The 24,377-nt window shown below is 36.6% G+C and overlaps 2 protein-coding genes across 2 annotated transcripts in view; one reads left to right on the forward strand and one right to left on the reverse strand.

The window, feature by feature from the left end:
- The first annotated feature begins 2,954 nt into the window (after positions 1-2,954).
- Positions 2,955-15,324, forward strand: Uts2b (urotensin 2B). Its single transcript, XM_028875231.2, has 5 exons — positions 2,955-3,143; positions 6,751-6,849; positions 7,848-7,885; positions 9,430-9,535; positions 14,939-15,324. The coding sequence occupies exons 1-5, from the start codon at positions 3,044-3,046 to the stop codon at positions 14,962-14,964; spliced, it is 369 nt and encodes a 122-aa protein (XP_028731064.1). The 5' UTR covers positions 2,955-3,043; the 3' UTR covers positions 14,965-15,324.
- A 1,663-nt stretch (positions 15,325-16,987) lies between these two features.
- Ostn (osteocrin) overlaps positions 16,988-24,377 on the reverse strand; it is a 38,665-nt gene continuing 31,275 nt past the window's right edge. Inside the window, exons 4-5 of the mRNA XM_028875167.2 lie at positions 22,611-22,704; positions 16,988-18,895 (exon numbers count right to left, since the gene is read on the reverse strand). Coding sequence (XP_028731000.1) covers positions 22,623-22,704 — 82 coding nt within the window. The 3' untranslated portion in view covers positions 16,988-18,895; positions 22,611-22,622. The remainder of the gene's footprint in view (positions 18,896-22,610; positions 22,705-24,377) is intronic.

A 24,377-nucleotide genomic window follows, 5' to 3' on the forward strand; every position in this document is an offset into this window, starting at 1 on the left:
GAGGGAGAGTAACAAAGAGAAGTCTTGATGGGGGGGTCTATTGCATGGTTAGGGAGAAACCTGGTGGCAGGGAAACTCCCAGGAATCCACAAGGATGACTCAAGCTAAGACTCCTAGTAATAGTGGAGAGGGTGCCCGGGCTGACCATCTACTGTAATCAAGATTGGCGCCTACCCCAATTGTCATCAGAGAGCCTTTATCCGGTAAGTGATGGAAGCAAATGCAGAGATCCACAGTCAAGTACTGGGCAGAGCTCCAGGAGTTTTCCTGAAGAAAGGGAGGAGGGATTGTATGAGCCAGAGGGGTCAAGGTCATGACGGAGGAACCCACAGAAACAGCTGAAAGTCATGGGAGCAAATGGACTCTGGACAGGCCTAGGCCCTCTGCATGTGTGTGACAGTTGTGTAGCTTGGTCTGTTTGTAAGTCTTCTGGCAGTGAGATCAGGACCTGTCCCTGGTGCTTAGCTGTCCTTGCCTGGCCTTGAAGCAAGGGGAGGAGTTCTTGCTTTAACTTGATGTGCCATGCTTTGTTGACTCCCATGGGAGGCCTGTGCCTTTCTGAACGGAGGTGAGGAGGAATGGATGAGGAGAGGGGTAGATAGGAGTCTGGGGGAGGGAATGGGAAGTGAGAAGGGAGGGAACACTGTGGTCAGTATATAAAATAAATGAAAAAACATGTTAAATAAAAAAGAAATAAATATGTTTATAGTTAAAAACACACACAAAATTAAATAAATGAATGAATGAATGAATGAATAAAAACTGCAAGTAAATCTTTAAAATTATTGCTTCACATTTTACAGAGTTCTTAGATGCTGCCAAAATGAAATCAGTAACTTTGATGCATTAGTGTTGAGTGATTTTGCTTAGATCTATCATCACTTTCCTCGTCCTATAATTTTGAAATCAAAATTTGCATACCCCAAAGCAGACAATACTAACCCTCAAATACACAGAAATTTAACATAGGGTCTTAAAAAAAATTCACCTATGGCTGTCTGATGTGGCATGTGCCTGTAATTCCAGCACCTAGAGACAGAGGCAGGTGGATTTCCGAGTTCAAGGCCAGACTGCCCTGCACTGAAAGTTTCAAGCCAGCCAGAGCAAAATAATGAGAATCAGATTTTTCACTCAGTTTTCAAAAAGAAATTGCATACATGTATATTTCAAGGTTTTCTTTTACATTTAGGAGACATGAGCTGAATAAATATTTAAAACCATTTACATTTAACTTATGATTTCATGCAATACTTACTAAGAAGCCTTAATTTTCAATTATTAGTTTAATTCTTATGAGTTTATTCTGTATCTTATTACTTACATTTCTTTCAGTGTTTATCTGAAAGAAATATTTGAAAGCATATCTGTATATCTTCTTGACACCAAGTGACACTGTTTAATATTTTCATCTTTATATAATTTTTAAAATAAACTTTCAAATGATTTCTAATAACCCGTAAACAATTTATGACAGATGTAAGGGTTGTTTGAATGATAATTTTGAAACACAATGGTGTGATAAAGTAGTAGGATCAAACTGCAAAGATATTGATCATTCTTGTACTTTGAGGATTACCAATAAACAAAAAAGCACCATAAATATTCTTTCAGCTCCTTTATCTTTGTAACCAGCTACAAAGTTGGGCGATATTGCCCCACTTTTTTTTTATTTCAATTACATGGAAATGCAGTTATTTATTTACACATCAAGCATGTTCTCATTCATTTTCTCTCCAGTTCACTGAAATATTCTTATCCAGGGACAGAAATGGATAGGATATCTCTGGAAATCTTCCCAGTTTAGAAGTGGAGACAGACATATAAACATGCAATTGTAACAATAGAGGAATGGACTCTGAGATGTGATGTTTACAGTTCAAAGGATGAAACAAATGTCACAACTCAAAGTAAGATGAATGAGCAAAGACACTAACGTCTTGGAGTGAGTGGCGTTGGTCAGAGGCTTCTGAAATGAAAAGAGGAAAGGTCAGAAAACAAAGGACACCAGTCAGCTGGAAATGTGTGAGAAAAGTTCCGGGGCAAAGAGAGTAAGGGGTGGTTCCGAGAGTTAGGACTGGAAAACAAATCTGTGAAAGAACACACATGAATATTAAAATGGGTAGTTCAGACTTTATTCAGGAAAATATCAAAGGAACTGGATAGGAAAACAATTGGTATTTAACCCACTTGAGTCTATTATGTACACTTGGAACAGAGTCAGTTGTAGAGCTGATGCATACTCAGTCTCTTGGGAGAAGCAAATGCCAAGGCTGAGGTTATCACAGCACCCCTAGAGTCATTAAGTCGGAGTTCTGGATGTATTGAAACACTCTGACTTAAAATAAATCCTTCTCCATTAAGGCAGCTATTAAAGAGAGTAATTGATGGGACATTTGCCAGCTTTTTTTTTTTTTTTTGAATTAATTAAATTGAGCCTGGATTTAAGAAAGTGCTGCTCGTAGCAGAATGAACCCAGCTTTCTCTAGGGCAGCAATGCATTTCAAACCTTAGCTCTTTCCATCTATCATCCTCTTGGCTGGTTAAACATGTGATGATGGTTGTGTGACTATTAAGAATACATCAGTTGGCTCTAAATTAGTCAAATTCGTCCCACTTTTGCTAGCTTTTTTACGCTGTCAACCTTAGGTTCTCAGGACAATTAATGCTGTTATAAGGAAAATAAAGGAGTTTATGAAAACACAACATACATGTACTATTTTCTTAGCAACCGCTTTTGGCTTGTGCATGTATTTGATTGCATGAGCATGGATAAGAATGCCTGCCTTTAGTGAAATGGGCAGGTACAAGATGTATCGATCTGGTTCTTCCTGCCATTGGCCCTACAGCCAATCTGTCACTTCTCCAGGCAGTGAATCACGTTGACAGGCTGCATTACATTTTATGAATTTCTTCCTCATGTTGGAGACTCATATTTGAAACATGCTCACCTTGTAAAGGCAGGCTGTGCTGTACTATACAACCATTGGGATATCTGTCTCATCTTAAAAATCTGGTTTCTCTGTTAGCACAGGAGGTTTTTAACATGAAGGTCTTCTCAACCTCTCTCTGCTTTGGACTCCTGGCTTTGTTGTCTGTGATGAACCTTTTAAAATCTGCACATGGACAATCACATCTGATCTCAGGTATGCATGCATGAATCTAAAGCCCTACAGGTGAATAATCCTCATCTTTCTGCTCATTTGCTTATTTTTCTGCCATTACTGAAATAACTCTGTAATGCAGTAATATAAGTTAATCACCGAATCCCCCCTTAAGTGAGTGCTGTTCTGAATTGAGTAGGCTCTGTGAAGCTTTTCTTCCATGGCAAATTGAGCCAAATCTGCTATATATTTTTTTCTAGTCACAGGCATTTATTTTACATTTGTTCTATATGATCAGAAATTTGAAACGTGAAAGAAGCTATAGAGCCGGTCACAGTCCAGAAGTACCTTGAAGAAAGGAGAAGACTTCTTTCACATGAGATTATTAGTTTGGTGCTTGTGAAAGGTACATCTCAGAGAAAGTAGAAGATAAAAATGTGCTTGCCGAGCTGAGAGGCCGGCAGTGCCAGGACAATTGGTGGTGGGTACAACACTCAGATTAGGTATTGGCTGACTTTGTCTGTGTCACTACGTTCATACTATGCACATTAAGGAAACAATTTTACTGTGATGTCTATAAAAATATACTACTATAAAACCCATGAAAGTGGATTTAGGTGCTTATTACATTATAACAAAATCTTTGAAAACATTACTTCAGTGTATACAAATTGCCTGTTCTCTGTGACTTGGTCAACTTACATTTAGTGTTGATTTATTATGCAAACAAGTTAACTTCTGAAATACTTATACATTTTCTTGTTTTAAAAGTAGTGACTTAAAAATGCTGTTCTTAAAACAATACCCTTCCAACTTGAAACTGTGGAGGTTTCTTTTTCTTTTCTCTAACCTACATCCTTGTCAGGAAGGCACTAGACTTTTATCACACATAGCTGGAAGTATGAGGGAATTTAATAAATGTTCTGTGACATTAAGGTAAGAAAAGGGGTCAACTTTCTCACTTTTGGATCTAATTCACCTTTACTGGACCTTTGGCACACCTAACGTGGTTTTAAAAACCAATGAAACTTACTTGTTAATGAAGATTCACCTATTGACAGGTGAATACTACCAGAAGCAAACCTAAAGGTAAGTCTTGCAGACTCTGTATTCTATTGATGGCACTCACATTTTGTTCTCTCCATACAAATCACTGTATTTGTAGGTCTTTATTGCTCTCTCTGCAAAATAATGAAATTTCTGATGGTTCTGGCGTAGTGTAAAATATGTGCAGAAACGTGGTGATCTGTTGTAGACTTTCCAACAATCATATGTGTTACTGGTCATTGTAACTCTGGTTTCATGCATCTGTGAAATATAAAAATACATATACAACTCTAAAGCATGGATAATATTCATAAACATCTTATCTAACCTCAGGATTCCACAGGATGACTTGACTTACATGTGTCTCTAGCAGCATAATGCAAGGGTTTCTCTCTGAGACCCTTTTTGATCACAGAATCAATGGACATAAATGAAGATTATAAATTTTAAGTGATATATTTTCTGTTCTAAATATTTCAAAAATAAAATGAGATTTTTACATATGTATATTAAATCTCCATAACAACTAGCTGCTAGCTTTTATTCCTGGAGCATGATTAAAACATGCCTCAGTAAAAAGTGCAAAACTGGGAAATAGTTTACCAGAAAAGGAACAAAAGACAACACAGACAAGAAGGCTGTGAAGGAGTTATTTTGTTATATTATTATCTGGAAAGTTTCTAGATCTCTTCCTGGTGGAATTTCTTGTTTCTGTTTATTAAAAGAGAAGTGAGCTTCATGTGAGCAAGAAGAGAATATTTGTTAGTGCTGAGCTCCTGAGTGGTCATAGATCAGTATTTTATGTGTCTTTATCTATCATTCACTCTCTCCTGCCTGAGCACTTTATCTTCTTTTGTGACAAAACGTATCTACATTCAGATGTTTATTATGCAGATATTTTCTTAATCAATGTTAAAATGGTTCATTGATTAACGTGGAAGTGTGTTAAAGGAACATCTTTTTTTTCTTTTAAAGCTATAGTTTATGGTTTATAAGCTAAAAATAGAGACTAGAACAGAAACATGATTGTTTTCATATATTTCCCAGCCTTCATCTTAATTTCTTTAGACATAATGTTTAAAAAAGTCTTTCTAAACTCCCTTTCTTGAGAGATTCCTGTAAGTGGTGGTTGTTTTAAGCAGGAAAGAATTTCTGAGAACAAATATCATGCAGGTATAATCACTGGAAAAAATACTGGTTATGGCAATCAATCTGTCTTAATTTGGAAAATGTTCTACTTATATCCACAGAATGCAATGCAAAACACAGCTTCGCATCCAAGAAGCAAGAAAAGAGAGTGTATTCTTTTTTTTAAAAAGAAACAGATTTATCATTACTATTTTTTAAACATGAGATAGATAGATAGATAGATAGATAGATGACAGACAGACAGACAGACAGACAGTGAATGACTGAGTGTATGATTTTGTGAGTAGAATCTAGAAGTCAGCATCAAATCTCCCAGAGCTATAATCCCGGGAGGTCATAGGCAGCCTTGAATGGGTGCTGGGAACTGAATGTGGGTCTTCTGCAACAGCAGCAAGCACCCCTAATCATTGAACTATCTCTTCAGCCCTCAAGATCTTAATCCTGTGCTGCATATGAGGGACCATGGCCCAGGATTCAGTTTGCCCCCAAACACCATAGAATAGCGTAGCCCAAAGTGGCAACACTTCATGATTTTTTTCCTAGTGAACTTCTTGCAATGTGTTTAAGATTTATATTACTTAAAATATTTGCTTCTCTCTCTCTCTCTCTCTCTCTCTCTCTCTCTCTCTCTCTCTCTCTCTCTCTCTCTCTCTCTGTGTGTGTGTGTGTGTGTGTATGTTTGTAGTTAGTAAATTAACTTCACTTTCAACAATTGAGGTTTAGCTCAGCTCACACACCTGCTACAGATAACCCTTTGTTAATCTACTTCCTGCCCACACAGTTTCAATGAAAGTGAAGAACTGGGGAGGGAAAATGGACTATTTAGGATATAAGAAACAACTTTTGATTTTTAAGGCCTTCATTTAAATTCATTGTTTTTGAATACTCATATATTTTCAGCTTGAATGAAGTCTGCTGTTGTCCCAATTCATACTCCAGAATATAAACATATATAATGCTGAGGCCTGTGGAGACTAAAGCCCTAAAACCTGTGGGGTAAATCAAAGACAGTGGAAAGAAGCCTGTATAAAATAAGTTGACACTTGCTCTACCTCAAGTTCTTTAAAGTGAACCCTAGAACACAGATTGTCTCATATTAAAATGTAACACATCAAATAAAATCACAGAATGAAACTTTATGCTTTCCTTTTAAAATAAACTTTTAGTTTTTACTTCATATGTCCAAAGCAATTGCAGGTGATTAAAAAAAATCATAGAAAGGAAAATAAAATTTTCCTGCAATCCCACCACCTTTCAGGTGTATCTGACTCGCTGCCTCTCAGGAAGCTCATACATATCCACTTGTTTTTAGAATGGCTTGTCTTTTGGATCATTAGACTTCTGTATCCCTCTAACATTGGTGAATATATGTGTTAAGAGTTGACTGCAAATCCCAGTGACCTAGAAACATATTCAGTGACTCATTAAACACGTTGACATTTGATTATTACAGGACATGAGCTGTTTCCAGCTAAGGAACACACAATTCATGAGAAACTCCTGCAGGCTCTGCTGAGCCGCAACCCCCGTTTCCAGAGGACCTCCCACGCTGGTGAGTCAAGAACAAGACCTACTAAAGACAGCAGAATCACAGTCTCCCAACAAACTCCTTGATCATCTGACTATTAGAATATTTCTGCCTGCTCTTCCACAATTCCCTGCGTCTTAGGTGTGGAAGTGTTTTGTAGGAATATCCCTTGGGACTGGGCTCTGTAGCTCTGCATTGTGATTACTTGTGGTTTCCTGCAGTGGTCTCTGCCCACTGCAAAAAGAAGTTTCCTTGTTGAGGAGTGAGGACTACACTTATCTTTGGGTATAAGGACAAATATTTGGAATGTAGTTAGTGATTATGCTGGGTTAGTAAAGTGGGAGTATGTAGATTCTCCTCCCAGATCCTTGACTATGTGCTTGCTATACAGAAGCCTGAAATAAAGATCACAGCATGGTTCCCTCTCAGACATCATTGGATACATCTTTAAAAGTGTTTGTATTGGTCGGGAAAAATATTACTTTAAAAAATACATTAGGAGTGAGGATGTATCTCACTGGCAGATCTGGTGCTTAGCATGCTTGAGTTCACTCTCAAAAATATTAATACTTTTAAAAATCAGGATTGTACAAACATTGTACATTGAAAAACATTTTAATTTGAGAAACAAGTACAATTATAAAATGGAAAAATCTTCATACCCAAGTAGTAAAACTGGGAGGTTTACCATTAATATATGATTTTTAATTTTCTTCTTGCTTCTGATTTTATGGAAAATTATTGTTCAGTCTCTTTCTCCATTTTATATTGCTTCATGATAATTTCCCTATGTCAGTAAAATATTGTAATTTTTAATAAATAATACTTCATGAAAGAGCTGTATTATACTTTAAAAATCTTTGTACTTACAGATGGACATAGGTGCTTTTTCATGGAGTAGGTTATTGTAGTTCAGTATTATACATGTTAGAAATAGATTTAGTGTTTTGCTTTAGGAATGGGAGGGCAGCCACAAATCATATGTAAAAGGTATATTTCTCACTTGATGATGTCTCTTACAGGTGTCGATCTGCCCAGCAAACCAGAAGACCTTAGACAGGTGAGAGTGCAAAACAGCTCAATGGTCAATTTTAAGAACTGTTATTAGGTACATTTTTGATAAGAAATATTAATATTACAGTGCAAAACCTCTATCTCTACTACAGAAAAAATACAGTAATTCTCCAAGAAATAGACAACAAATTTATACTGAGACAAAACCTTACAGACACACACACACACAAACACACACACATACACACACACACACACACACACACACACACACACCACAGCAATTGTGATGATCCCAGTGACCTAACCATGAGACACTGGGATAGTTAACATTCTCTGAACTTGTCATCTGTAAAATCAGAGGACATAAGCTGGTGTTTTCTGAAGTTACAATTTTTAAATAGTGGAAATTTATTTCCTTCTTGAAGAAGTTATGTGGTTTCAGAAAATTCACCATGTAAGAACAGAAAAAGAGACATGTAACTTGGCTTCAAGCAGCTGGTTTGTAGAGACTGAGGTTCTGCCCTCTTGACAGAAAGCTCTCTCTTCTCCATCAGCTTCATTTTCTCTACTCCTTAAAATCCCAAAAAGTGTATTTTAATGGCTGAATTTATACAATTTCTAAACTCATTCAAATACAACTTGGTGCTCTTTCATCATTATGCAGACAGGTTGACCATTTGGAAACAGAATTAGATCCATCATTCTCTTCTGAGGAGCAAGAACCTGGGTACATAGAATATGTAGGCCAACCCTACATTGATAGAGTCGGTTTGTAGGGGCTAGGGGTTTGGAGAGCTTGTTAAATATTTAGGTTGGGTTGAATGCTGGGTGAAAATGCTGGGTGTAGTACCTCTTTTTCTTCTAGAAAGGAAAAGGACTCCTGGAAGTCCAAGCAATCACATAATTCTCTGGAGTTTATTGGCAAAGACTGATTGTGAGGGATATAATGTTAAATCTAGCTACATAGACTGCACTCAAACTGACTTGATTTACAAATAATATGTGTCTTAGCTATAGTGCTCTTGCTGATAAGAGATAGCATGACCAAGGCAGTTTATAAAAGGAAGCATTTAACTGGGGACTTGCTTACAGTGTAAAAGTGTGAGTTCATAAGCATCATCTCAGGGAGCATGGTAGCAGGCAGGCAGCCATGGTACTGAACCAGTAGCTGAGAGCTCATATCTGATCCAAAAATAGCAGGCAGAGAGAGAGAGAGAGAGAGAGAGAGAGAGAGAGAGAGAGAGAGAGAGAGAGAGAGAGAGAGAGAGAGAAAGAGAGAGAAACTGGGCCTGACATGGCCCCCAGTGAACACCTCCTCCAACAAGGCCACACCTCTCAATCCTTCCTAAACATTCCAATATAGGGGCCTATGAAGGCATTCTTATTCAAATGGCCCGAACCTATTTCTTTATGATCTATGTTAGCACTCATACTTATTCCAGACAACTTCTGAATTCCAGTCATTTGGGGCCTTTATGTATCTATTTTTCTTTACATATTTTTCTTATGCCTTTTCTTTTTTCTTTTCTCCTTTTTTCTAAATCTTTCTTTTTTCTTTTCATTTTGATCTTCTTTAATTTCTCATAGCTAAAGAAGCTGAAAGAGGGGTTTATGAAGGCAAAGAATGCTGAGCTGCCCCATGCTGTAGATGCTGTAGACAATAATATATCCTCTTTCCATACTAATAAACGAGGTAAGCTTTTTATTTTAGTTGTGAAATTGACTTCCCAAAGATTCTTTTGGTAAACATCTCAATAAAAAGATAATGTTGACATTTTTTTCAGTCCCCATGTTGAGATAAAGATCAAAGATGATGATTTTAAAAACGAGTCTAATGATAGTGTCCCAGTACAAAATGTACCCGAGCCCGTAATGGCGGCAACAGTGGATAACTAGGTCACACATTTCAGGTTTAAATGAAAGAAGTCTTTACTGCTTAAAATTCTCATCTGCTCTTCTTATTTTGGCTTAAAGATTGAAGCCAGGAGAATGAAAATCAAAATAACCAAGTTTTAAAACAATGTGACTTTTTTCTTTACATAAATAGACTCTCCATTGCTACAACATTTGTCAATAAACGAAGATTTGACTCAGACAGATAATGTTGGGAAATTTTTCTTTTGAATTACTAGTTTTCCATAGCTTTTCCATGAGTTTCTGGTTTATTGCTAACTTGGTTCTTATTTATGAAAAAGTAAAGATCCCATGTGTTTCTTAGTGGTGTGAGTTTATTAAGAAATATTTGACTTTTCTTATCAACACCTCAATTTGTCTTTAACTTCTATAAAAGCATATTGCGGCAATATTACTAAAGAGAAAGAAGATAGTATTAACAACTTAACTCATACCAGCCATTTTATATCCTGATATTTCAAAATACAATAAATGAGGTTTTAGACTCCGGAGCCAGATGGCTTGAGTTCGAATCTTAACTTTGATAATTCCCATCTCTGTGACCTCAGGCAATTAATTTCTTATGAACTGGATTTTTTGCCATATATGTATATATATATAATTTCCATGGATTGTTAGAACTATTTTATTTTACTTAATTTAGAATGCTACATGTCATACAGTAAGTACTCTGTGAGCTTAAATTGAAATACATTCCAGTAATTGTTCCATAATTATTATTTTATTCTTTATAATTTTATGACTATTTTATATATGAGAAAACTGTTTTTTATAAAGATTAGATTATAAGCCTCAACCCAATTGATAAAGAATGTGAAGGAGAAAGTAGTATGAGATAACATAGAGAAAGGATGGGAGGGACGGAAATGTGAGCTTTGTTAAGGATTGTTAGTTTCTACTTTGCACTATAGAAAACAATGGAGGATTCTAAGAATCAGTGATTAGGACTTGCTAGTTTCTAGGATTTCTCCATCTATTGAATTGTTACTCCTGTTCCACTCTTCCTGAGATTTCTGCTTTTCCACTTTTAACTGTGGACATATATTTTACTTAGGGAAATGTTTTCTTGTGAATTGCACAGCTTTCCCAGGTCTCTTCAAACTCTTACAGCTGGAGGCACAAGTTTGATTTCATCTTAAACTACCAGAGACTGTTTTCATCTTAAGGGACAAGGTTTCTTTTGTAATGATATTTTATTGTACGCTCTTTTTTTTTTTTAAGAAAGAAAGAAAAAGAAATCAAGAAAGCTTGTCAACTATTTTCTGCACAAATATTTCCTTAAAACATTTAAATTATTTTGCATTTTCACCCACAACTTATATCAACTTCCTTGATTCTTAAACTTAATATACGTAGTTTAATTTTACCCATGAACTCTTTATTACAGCTGTTACTTGATGTCATTCTAAAATCTGTTTATTTCACATAACATGATCATCTCTAGTTTCTTCTGTTTATATGGAAATGATAGAATTTCCTTATTTATGGCTAAGTATAATTCTGCATTCTCTTTCTTCCCCCTCATTTCCTACTTAACTCCCCCCAAATGTGACTCTGTGTGTGTGTGTGTCTGTGTGTGTGTTACAGTGATAAACATGGGTGTATAGGCATCTCTATATCATGTTCATTTTGATTCTTTTGGATGTATATTCAGTTATGGTATGCCTGTATCATATTGTAATTCTATTTCAACATTTTAACTTTTGTGTGTGAATCTCGCTGTGTAAGTGCAGAATACTGCAGATATTCACAGTCTAGAAGAGGGGATCCAATACCTAAGATCTGAACATATAAGTTGTTGTAAGCTGTACAATGGAGGCTCAGGTCTTCTTTAAGAGCAGTGCTTTCAGTCTCTGAGACATTTCTACAAGCCCTTACTGTTAATTTTTTTGAGGAGGCTCCATAATGACTTCCATAGAAGGTAGACTCATTTATACTTCTACCAGCCACAAATAAAAGTCCCTCCCCCTTGTTTTGCATCCAACACTTTTTAGTTGCTATTTTTGTTCCCTAGATGATACCTATTCTGACTAGGATGAGAAATTTGCTAAGGGACATACATGGTTTCTCTGTACTGATTTCAAACTTTCCTCTAAATTGAAACTTACTCTAACACACAATGTTTACTTAAAAAGTTGGAAAAAGCATCTCAGTTGGTAGTGTTTGCGATCCAGGCAGTTGTTTTTGTCAACAGAGTATGTGGGGCACAGTGTCCAGTGTCCTTCTAGCAAGGTAGGAAAGGGTTAAAGGAGCGTAACAGGCCTTTTCCTTCTAGAACATATTGAGTGATCCTGATTTTAATGGAATGAGGCTTGGTAAAGTTGAGAATATCAAGAAGCATAAAGAATAGTTGGAGAATCCTGACTCTGCCACTGGCATTTTGACTTTATTACATCATGGGCAGCAAAGTTGTGGTGGTAGTGAATTCAGTGAATAAACCATTTTGTGATTTAGGAAAGCAGCTCAGATGGGATGTATAAATTTGACATTTATCTATACATTCATATCTGGCATTTTGATGGGATCATACGTAGAGTGATACTAGGTGTAGAGAGAAGCTTTCTAAGGTCTGAATCTCAGATCAGTTAAAACACCAGATGTGAAAATGAGAGAGAATTAGTAAAAAGGGTTGATTAGAAGTAGATACTAAGGAAGGACACGCTACCAAACAAAATTCACAGAAGCCCAAAACAAACACGTTTCAAGAAACTTAAAACATCTGAACTATGATAGCTCCAGGGAGGTGAGAGCAGATACCTGCCAGTGAATCAAGGAGCAAAGATCCTCTATAGTGGGGCATCTTTTTATGAAAAGGAGTAGAGTTAAACAATTGGAACCACAAGCAACAGACATGTCTTATATGTGTGTATATGTGTATGTGACGGCATGCAAACTTAAGTGTCAGTTTGTGTAGAGGCCAGAGAGCACTGGCAGTTGTCATTCCTCAGATACTCTCAACCCTATTTTTTTGAGACAATGACTCTCGCTGGGATGGGAGCTTGACAATTAGGCTATGTCAGCTGGCCAGTCAGCTGGAGGGTTCTGCCTGTATAGACAGCTCTTTTGAAGAACACTTCTGTGGGAGTACTTGACATTAACTAGAATGATTTAGGCATCAAGGAAAGTTTCGTTGTTGTTGTTTTGTTCTTAAGCAGAGGTATGAAAGCATACTCCATGTGGTAACAAACAATAAGGTGTTGTGATGATGACCATATGAAACAGATGGCCAGGTTGGCTCATGAAACAATATACATTCTTTAACAAGTCAGTACTGTTGGCACATCTAAAAAGTAATTACTGTGAACAACCATGTATGAAGGTGAAATGGACTCCCAAATCCAGCGTAAGGCAGTACAATTTTCATCGACTGAAATAATTTTCCTTAAAAATTTAATGTATAGTCATTAGAGAGCTGCTATGAGCATAGTCACTCAATACTGAACACAAGTGTGAGTTAGACTGCTGTGAGGGGTCAGCAGCAATTAAGCTGGTAGGAATTTAACTTGATGAAAAAGACAGATGATTTGGATGCACTGAGGGATTGACTCTATTAATAGTACCACTCATTGTAGTGGGTAGCTGTTCCAGCTTTGACCTGGAAGTACTACCCCCACTGATGCTTCTGGTAACTGCCATGCCTACCTATGACCTGCCCCTGAGGTGAGGCCCAGAAGGGAGCCCTTAAGACACAAGATCTGGATGTGCTGGCTCTCTTGGTTCTTGGTGATCCTGGATGCTAGATGGTAGACTGAGTGGAGTTCTCCAGAGAACCCAGCTGGACTTCACCTCACCTCTCCCGGATCCTGTAACCTATCCCTTTACTTGTTGTAAGATATCCCCCAAAATAAACCTCCCCTTTTAACTACGTGGAGTTAACTTAATAATTTCCTCCAATAACTCACGGCAGTCACTTTCAAGCAGGCCCCAAATATTTCTCCAAACTCTATTCCACTGCAAACTTAGCTGCAGTGCCATGTGCTTTAAACCTTGGCTCCGTGTCAGCTTTTATTTTTGTGCCAGACAGAGATATCCAAAGATATCTGGAGGAACAAACGGCACTATGATGATGACTTTCCATAACACACTATTAAAGGAAGACTGGATTAAAGGGCCACGTTCTCAGCTCAGATCTGAAAATAGACTCCTGCCTTCACAGGAGCTGAATGCAATTTTTCAGAAGGAGAGTTATGGCTCTACCTACTGAAGATTTGAAATGACTCACCCATGTGTTCGAGGACTGAAATGCTGCTAAATTTGGTTTTTATTTGTCTGAAGTAGTGTAATATGTTCAGAATATTAAGGCTTAATGTGATGAAGTGCTGTGGATATCACTCTATATAAATAAAACACTGATGGCCAGTGACCAGGCAGGAAGTATAGGCAGGACAAAGAGAGAGGAGAATTGGGGAAACTGGAAGAAGAGGGGAGAGAGACACTGCAGCCACCGCCAGGACAAGCAGCATGTAAAGATGCCGGTAAGCCACCAGTCACATGGCGAGGTATAGATTTATAAAAATGGGTTAATTTAAGATAAAAGAACAGTTAGCAAGAAGCCTGCCACGGCCATACAGTTTATAAGTAATATAAGCGTCTGAGTGATTATTTTATATGTGGATTGTGGGACTGCGGGGCTTGGTGGAACCTGGAGAGAAGCTCTCCAGCAACAAGGAAGAATAAGTTACCTAAATATCATTTGGTGGGTTGCAAGGTGATTATGAAGCTCCCATTTTTCTTCCCTTAATAAACACAGGATCATTTAGCCCCACCTTTTACTTATATGACTTCTTCTTCAGCATTTCAGTTATGCGAAATGTGAAATGGAAGTGTGTGTCTTCTAGGTCAGCCCCTGTGGTCCTTGGATTGTATTATGTGCATTATAATGCAGAATAGTGGTGACCCATAGAACTATCATGGTAGGAGCATTCTCTAATTTATCATACCTATTCTGGTAGTCATAATCTCTGGGTGGGTGGTATTATGAATGTGACATTTGGCTAGCATAATGAAGAACCTGATTTATTAACTCATTTAATTTTAAGCCCACATAAAGCCAGTTGCTACCATATTGACCATAGTTTTTTTTTTTAAATGATATCGTCTCTTTTTCGAGTACATATACTATTTTATTCAAGTGGATGATTAAAAAAATCCTTCTAATAATTTGCTTTGTTTTCTTCTTTAGCTTGCTTTTGGAAATACTGTGTCTGAGTCTTCTCTGGATATCCAAAAGGAAAGAACACTTAGGTAGATTGATATTCTCTTGCTCAACGTTTATCTTTGTATTAAGCGTTAAGAAACTGGCTCTTACTCTGCACATCACTTTTCTCACTTTCTCACCTGCTCCTGCCTGGGTAATGGTTTGCTGAACGCTCATGGGGTAAAGAGAGACAATGGCTACGCTCTGGAATGGAACTGACCACCAAAATGGCTTTGAGCTGAAACTGAAAGTGTTTGATTTATTGTATAACTTCTCTCTCTCTCTCTCTCTCTCTCTCTCTCTCTCTCTCTCTCTCTCTCCCTCAATGCTTTCAATGCTTTGTTGTTGGCTGTCAATAAAAATATTTTGAAAAGCATCTTAGAAAGTGAAAATAAATTATATTGTCTCAACTCATGTGGAAAATATGCATTATGCCTCTTTCTCATTTTGAGGATTGTGCTTCTTTTGGATTAATTGGGGCAGTTGCTATGGAGAACACTAAGGATGAATACATTACTAAGGAACAGAGATACATATTTTACCTAATCACAGAAGAAAGTAATACTAGATTTCTCAGAAATAGTATGTAAAGAAAATGTTGATAAAAACGATTTGCTTTGGGGTTTCTAATTTCTCACATTTGCTTCCTCCAGAGCATCAGGAACTCTTTGACACTATCTGCATGCCTAGAACAGGTGGGATTCTGTGTGCTCTGAAACAAAACTCCCCCAAATGCATTGGCATTTCCTTGTTAGATTTTAATTTCCCATGATTACATTGTTTTTTTCTTACAGCTGAACAAGCCTGTTTAATTAATTCCAGCCTCAGAGTTTAGGCTTAATTTTGCCTGACAACCTCTCTGACACAGAGGCATTGTCAAAGTAACTTTTGAATTAAAGAATATTGGTAACTACACTATTATGTGGCCCACATACATTCTGTTTTCTTTACAACATTGAGAAGTGCATTTTTAAATCTATGTATTTCATAAAAGAGGATGGTAGAATTTATTAAACTAGCATTTAATAAAAAAAGAACAAAGCCCTGTGATAAGGCTGAGGATACCTGAATAATGAAGACAACGTAAAGGCTAGTGGGGTAACACGTAATGAACAGAGACCCAAGTGAGGTCTTTTAAGACAATGACAAAGGAAATTATAATGATTAGGGGTAGGGCAGAGGAACTCAGCTGAATGCATAGCAAGATCTCAGAGGTCCTTTTGAAAAGGTGATATTTGGGCTGACCTTCAATGCTGGGAGGGTCATGCAAAGTGGATGAAGAAAAGGAGCAAGTCCTCAAGGTGCTGGGGAAATGGGGAACTCGCAAGTGCAAAGGCTGAAGTGGGAAGGACTTGACATCCTTGAAAAAGGAAAAAAGTCATTGTGCTTGTGGCCAGTGAACAAAACCTATGAAAGTGCCATAAGTTGGGCAGGTGGGTTATAACCCACAAGGCAAAGACAACGGGCTGGTATTTCATTCTAAACCAACAAAGAAACAAATATAAAAACAAAAAAAACTCTCCCCTGATGTATGGAAAGCAGAACAAGACCATCACATGCTTTAAGTCTCTGAGATATGACTTCCCACTCTGGAACCACAGAGGATGCCACTTCCCTTCATCTGTCACCAAGGACAAGCTGTGGTACACAGTGATGTCCATTGACCACAAGGCTCTTAACTACATCTCTCCTGGAATGAGCTTGGCTTCCTTCTAGAGAACAAATTTCAATGTTTGTTAACTCTGTATTTAGGTAGAAGATTTTTTCTACAAATGATGTTGTCTTCTTAAAAATCTAAAATCTGAAAATATAGATGTCATATTGGATTAAAACTAGATTTCACATTAAATAAAAAGGAAAAGAAGAAGAAAATAAAGGGACCAGCCTTAAGTACCATGCCTGGCGTACAATGTATGCACTTTCTTAGGACCACACAAATACATAGGAATAGGCAAGAGGAGATAAGAATTAAGGATGGTCCTGTGTACTTACAAGAGGAGTGAGCATAAACACAAGGCTGTTTTGAAGATTATGACTCCAGCTATTTTCATCTCACATTTATTTACTTTGGAAAATATTCCAGCACATTGAAACTTATGCATCGAACACAATGCCACTGCTACTTTTTAGAAGATTGAATTCAGTTTTTAGTAATTTAAGAAATTTAATTCCCAAGATGATATGGAGATTAAAGGTGAAATTTGATCAATTTTGTGTAGCGTAAATTTGAAGACACTGTAGCTTAGAATTACATCCTTGCATGTAAAGTTGGTTATGTAATTAACACTAGAACTCAAAAATTCTATTTACATATTCATTTGCTCTATGTATCTCTATTTAGAAACAAGGAGAAAGAGGCAAAATATACACAGCTTTAAATCATGACTTTTTAAATTGCTGGTTCCCCAGGGAAATACAGTTGAATCTACTGTTATACGTTGTATTAATAACAAATGAGACAGGACATCTCATTATTAACAAAACTGATGTTTTAATTTATAGTTAAGAAGACTCCATTTCAACTAGAATAATGCTTTTTATATTTCTATTCTTTTCAGTGTGGTAGTAAAAACTAAGATGCATGAATTAAAGTAATTTTAATTTGAGAAGGTGTTTTTCATCTTTTCTTCATTGAAATTTGCATTATGAGACAATTGCACTCCACTCCATTTATGAATGGAGCATAAATCAATATGTTATGTTCACTTACTTTGAATTAGATGTGATTGCATATTTTCTTTCTTCTCTTCTCTTTCTTTTTTTCCTTCCTCCCTCCCTCTTTTCCTTCCTTTCTTCCTTCCTTTCTTTTTTCCTTTCATTTCTTCCCTTGTTTCTTTCTCCTTTTGAAACAGAGGTCTCATGTTGTTCAGTCGAGCCTCAGACTTTGCACTTAGCTGAGGGTGGCCTTGAATTCCTGATCTTCCTCCTCTTATCTCCAAGTGCTGGGATTACAGGCAAGAGCCACCATACCAATTAGACAGAAAATTTGTCTCTTTCATGCTAGGCAAGCACTCTGCCGTTGAGCTGTATTCCTTGCTCTCATAGCCTATTTTTTAAATTAAGTAATGCAGGAAATCCATTTGTACAGTTCAAACTTCAAACTTCAATATGAGATATTTTAGCCTAATATTGATTTCAATGTCTTTTATCAAGGCATGAAGCTCTACTTGGTTGGATTGGTAGCTTATAAACATCTAATGAAGAGAAAAAGAAAAACAAAACAAAAACAAAGCTTCTAACATAGGAAACATTTGTACAGTCTACCCCAATGCTGGGAAAAATCAACAACAGAGACAGTAATTTCTTTTCAAATAAATCTATTAAATTCAGAGTTCTGCAGAACATTACACATAGGCCAATTATATTGACTTTCCTTATATTAACTTTTAGATATTAGTTTCTAAAGAATACTATCCACAACTTTCTCAAAATGTATTTTCCTTTGCCTTCTACCACACTTGAAGCAAACATTCATTTGCTGCCTTTTCTCTAAGACTAGAGTGAAGATTTTTAGCAATTTGATACATTTTAGAAAAATTAAAAAACCCTTTATAAATCATCATGCATTCTGTACATGTGTTCCTTTCTTTACATCTTCAAATCTTTAAACCCTAGGTTTTTAGAAAGCACATTGGGTAGCTGAATTGTAAAAGCATTAATGGCAAGAGGATGCATAATACTTGACAAATGTTTTAAAAGGTAGGTTTAGGGGCCATGTTACAATTTATGAACCATCAAAACAATATTCTCAAAGATATTCATGCACTGAAATGCTCTGCACAACTTAACTAAAACCATAGCAACACTAGGACACAACGAATTGAGGTTCTCAAGCTTTGGAAAGGTTTGCAGAAGATTAGTTCCTCAACAATTTAACCAGCAGGGAGGAATGAAGAACTTCACTGAAGCATCTTCTCTAAGTTCTGTGCAAGTCAGACGCATCTAGAAAAGTGAAAGTTGAAGGTGTTAAAATGGTTTTTACACTCTGCAGATCAGATGAAATTCCACAATTTCAACAGTGAAGATGTAATCATTTAATCGTGTGGTACTTCAAGTCAGCTTTTAATTACATATCATATTTTATACCATTATGTAAAGTAATTATTTCAAGTATCAGTGAATTAAAAGAGCATTTGTGATGAGTAAGCTAAGAGCCTATGCTCAAGTTTTAGTGAAAATTATAGTATTTGTCAGTTCTTTCTTTTGATATCAACTATATCAAATTTCTCTCCAGGTTTTGATCTTAGTTCAAAGGGTATTTCATGAAAAACATTTGGATAAAGAGAAATTGACTAGAGTTTGTTTAGTTTTAGGTATACATTGATAACTATGTATTTTGCTCATGATACAAGAATTTAACCTTGCACTATCTTTTACACGTGATATTCCTGCTGGATTTTAGAGTTCTATTAATTTATATGAACAGTGGTGTCAACGTCATGCTAGTTAAAATTGTTCATTAAAACAATGATATGTGCTTTATACCATTAGAGGAAAGTCTTAATTCAGGTAGCAGCAAGTGATTGCCACATCAATGGTTGTGTTTCTAATGTCATGAAACAGGCAATCCTGACTTCAATACTGGTTTCTAATTCCACCTAGAAAAGGTACAAAAATGTGGACAAAATATCTGTTGAATGTGAGTTGCTTAAACCAATGCCTCTACACTCCAAAAACTTTAGTATGGACATAGGGCTTATTAGAATAAAACATGTAAATATCATATTATATGCCTTTCCAAAATATAGCAGAAAAGAGATTGGCCTTTTCTCTGGAAATTTGTTAATTTCTAGTAGTTGTTTGTGAACTTGACCTTAAACCAAGCCAATTTTCTTTGAATAGGGAACAGTTTCACATTTAGTGTGAAAACTCAAAGTGAAACCCAGAAGGGAAAAACCCACGACTAAGCCTCCTCCAAGGGAAAGCACTTCAGCCCCCACAGAACTGAAACAGAGACAGAATATGCTTTCTCTGTGGCTTGCCCTGTGATGAGTTGGGGCTGGAGTATAGCTTAGGGGTATTACACTTGCTTAGCATGTGTAAGATCTTGGATTTAATCCCTGGCACCAACTGATTGACCTCAAAATGACCAGTTATGATCTCAAGGAACATCAATAGTCTGGAATCAAGAAAAGTTGGTGGGTTATAAAGAGGATATTGGCCTAGAGAGTAAAGTATCTGATGTCTCCACCTTGCTCTGCACAAAATCTGTAAAATGTGGATTGCACAAATGTCAGTCAGTAACTCAAATTTCCTGAATTGTTTGGGCTAAACAAGACTTTATGTTCTCAAATCTGTAACTATTTAAGTATTTGATGTTACTTAGCAATGCTCAAATTATTTTTTATTAAGAAAATTTTTTATTCATTCTATGTACCAACCACAGATTCCGCCCCCATCCCTCCTCCCGCTCCCTCTCAGCCTCCCCCATCCCAGCCCACCCCTCATCCCCTCCTCCGAAAAGGTATGAACTCCCATGGGGAGTCAGCAAAACCTGGCAGATTCAATGCTCAAATTCTTATCTTGTAAATGCCATGCTGTACAAATTGCACCCCCTGTTTAAATCAAAGGAATATTGTCATAGTAAAAAATGTATTAGAAATAACAGAAATTTGAATGAAAATTATCTATTATTTTATAGGTTTTGTTATCCACTCAAATCACAAACTTTCACATAAGGAAATAAATATTTGAGAAATCTTGGTGATAATGGTAGGAAATTACAAAAATATAATGACTGAGAAGATGAATCCACAGTGACAAATGGAGAAGAGAGAAATGTGTGAAGTTAAGTTTTCTTCTAAGCCTCATATGATATTGCTATCTTCAGGTTTGACTAGGAAGAGCCATACTTACAGACACTCTGAAGTTTGTTGTGTGGACAGTAGTTCACAAATTTATGTGTCATGAAACACCTGGACATGAAAGCACCTGGGTTATCTCCTGTCTGTCCAGAGTTCCTATTGTGTGAATATTCATATGGAAATGAGTTTCTTATATTGGTTCTCATGTGAATTTTGGGAAATTCAGAAATATTAAAGCATATGATAATGAAATCAGTGAGAGAATTATATCAATCTCAGGGTCATTTTAATGTATCAGAAAATTGGAAGATGTGCCCTTGATTCCAGAAAGTACTTGGCTTTTTACTAGCTAATAGTTAATTCCTGTTCAACTGTAAGTGTGGCAGTTGTTAGCAGACCCAAGGAATGATCACATTTAGTCTATTTCTAGATATGAGGCAAAGAGCTCCATGTGAGTTTTGAAGGTAGTGCTGTTCAAAAGACAGTGTGCCTCTCAGTTGTCAGTGCGTACTCCTGTTTTAATGGGGACTCAGTGACCACAGAACATCAATATCAACAAATTCTTGGGCATCAACAATAATTAAGTCATTTAATTAAGTCATTCTCATAAAATATTGAGCCTCATTATGACTTTAGAATATTTGAAGGGAACAAAAAACTATTATAAATTATGAAAGGATGAGGCCAATGTGGTAAAAGAAGTAGAGCACAGAATTCCCATGTCTCTGTACTGAGACGGTTACAGCAGTTGCAGGTCACTGGAATTATTTGGAAGCAAGGACGGACCTTTCAGGAGCTTTACTGGAAGAAAACATATTGCCTCTATTTCAAAGTCAACAAACATTTGTTGTTTGTGATATAATATATTTTAATGAAATAAAAAAGTGATTTATTGTGCTCTTCTAGTTTTCTTCCTATCGCTCTCTGGCCAAAAGCTACTTAGGGAAGAAACTTGACTTATACTTCCAGGACACAGTTCATCACTGAGGGACGGCAGGGCAGGTACACAAGGCAGAAACTTGGAGGTAGAAATCAAGAAGTGCCGTTTACTGGCCCACTGTCCAGTTTGCTCCCATGCTCATACTTAGCCAGTTTTCTTACATAGTCCAAGCCCCTAGGGATGGTATTCTTCACAGTAGGTTTGGCCCACATGCCTACAGGCCAATCTGATCCTGGCAATATCTCAGTCAGGCTTTCCTCTCAGTAAGACTTTTGCTGTGTCAAGTTAACAATTAAAGTTAACTAGGACAGATGTTAGTTATAATCTTAACCCTTACTTGCATATTAACATTAGACAATTGCACAGGATTATGTGAAAAAATGCTAAATTTATTTTTTATGAAGCATTGGGATGGGTGACTTTTCTAATTGAAAGGTAAAATTTTGTGTCCCCCCAAGTGTGTCTAAGCAACAACTTCTGAGCTGCATGTGCCTTGGAGTATCTATGAATGCAGCACAATATAAACTGTAAACTTACTTGAATTATTATAAGATTTTGTGCATGTATAAAATTTTAAAACTTGATTGTACATTGAGTGTGAATTTTGAAGATAGATAAAAATGTCATCTTGCTATCTCAAAAATTTGGACACTCTTGGTAGGATGTTTGTTTCCTTTCTAAAAGTCCTCTAAATTATTTAGCATCAATACATTATCTAAAGAAATATTTGCAAATGTGTATATATATATTCTAAACACTATATATATTCTAAAAACTATGTATACTAATATATATTCTAAAAAACCAAAAAAAAAAAAAAAGAACATTTACAAGTAAGGATGGGCACCCATTCATCTAGTATGAAATGTTTTCTAGCACCTGCCCATAGACTGCTTGTTGGAACTGTACTCACGATGGGAATCCATCAGCCTCTGGAACTAGAAAGTCGGTTTCTACCAATCCGATCCATGGGGATACCAAACCGCTTTTTTGAATGATCTACTTTCCTGTAACAAACCATGGAGAATATTTTAAACCAATTTCCAAGTTACCAACCACGATTGTTGTTTTTGATTTAATGCAGAACTGGGGTTCTCTTCAGAAGTGGGAACAAAAAATAATAGATACTGTTTACCAATTCCCATTCTCATCCCTGCACATTTGTGAAGAAAATTAAAGCTTAGAGAAGCTGATTCAAATCATATAACCCCCATAAAAACCCAAGTCTTATCAGCATATTAAACTGCTAATGACCTGGCTGATAAATCCCTCTACCTCTGCAGATTTCATTCTCTTATTGCTCCTGTACCTCTAAACGGATCCTATGAGGAAGGATAATGGTTGGAGAAAGGAAAATGTCCAGACACTAAAACTGACATGGCAGTTGCCTGCCTCTCATGCCTTCACTTAGACATCTAGTACACATTCTTTATATGTGATCATCTGTGTCTGCTTAGATGTTTTCTATGTCAAGTATTGGTTTAAGAAATGAACTGTAATGATAAAATTTCCTGTTTGATGATTTTTTTATATTAGTTACTTTTCTACTGCTGTGATAAAACCCCATGGCCTAGACAACTTATAGAAGGAAGGGGCTCTTTGGGCTTATGGCTCCAGAGGGGTAAGAGCTCATTACCATCACAGTGGGGAGGTGGCTGTGGGGAGTCATGCCAACTGGAGCAGCAAGCTGAGAATTTACAACTTGAGCTTCAAGCACCAAGCAGTGAGAGTTTGCTAGGAATTGCGAGAGGTTTTGAACCTCAAAGCCCATCCCTAGTTACACACCTCCTCTAGCAAAGCTGTACTTCTAAACAGCGCCACCAACTGGGGAACAAATACTCCAACATTTGAGCCTATGGGGCACACTCAAGCTCTCACCACTTCCGGGAAGTGAAACTCACAACCTTATAAGATAACTTAATGTTCAACCACTCAGACCTAAAGACAAAGACTTGCTTCAGACTGTCTTCAACGACTTTCATTATTTTTCCCTACTTATGTTGTGCTGTCTGTCTCACTCCATAAACACTAAAAATAAATGAAAACCTCAGTGATCTTTTTTCTACTATCATTCAATAGATATTTCTTCTACAATCTACTTTATCCCTATATGTATAAGGAGCTTCTTCTGTGTGTCCTGGGATTCACAATCAGAAGTAGTACTTGTTTTCAAAAGCCTTGGCTACTCTTAGAAGTGATGATGACTGAAGATAAATAGTACAGGAATAAATCTCCTATTTTACTGAGTCCAAGTTTTTCAATAATATTACTTAAAAACCAATTTATTAAAAATTCCTGAGGACACTGAAGGATTTTTACAACTATACCTTGCACATAAAAATATGTAGATGCCGCTTAATTTACTTACTATAGTTAATTTGAAGGTAGTTAGTATTTCCTGAGTGCTTTCTACATGGCAGGGGCTGTGTATACACAGATGCACAAATACAGAGCTGGATGCAGTGCTTACCCTCACGTGATTCTTAAGAACAGTGGAGCCCTGTTGTATTGTTCTCCTATGCAACCTTTTTTTCTATTAGTTTACATCATCCCACTCTCTAGGCTCTTGATTAAATTATGAGCATTGACTATATGCTATCTTAGGAATTGTCTCTTCGACAAAAAAATTAAATAGTTAAGAGTAATTCTGGAAAAAATACTTATTGCATATAATACTACT

Source organism: Peromyscus leucopus, chromosome 12 (assembly GCF_004664715.2).
Source record: "Peromyscus leucopus breed LL Stock chromosome 12, UCI_PerLeu_2.1, whole genome shotgun sequence".
In the NCBI taxonomy this organism is placed as follows: domain Eukaryota; kingdom Metazoa; phylum Chordata; class Mammalia; order Rodentia; family Cricetidae; genus Peromyscus; species Peromyscus leucopus.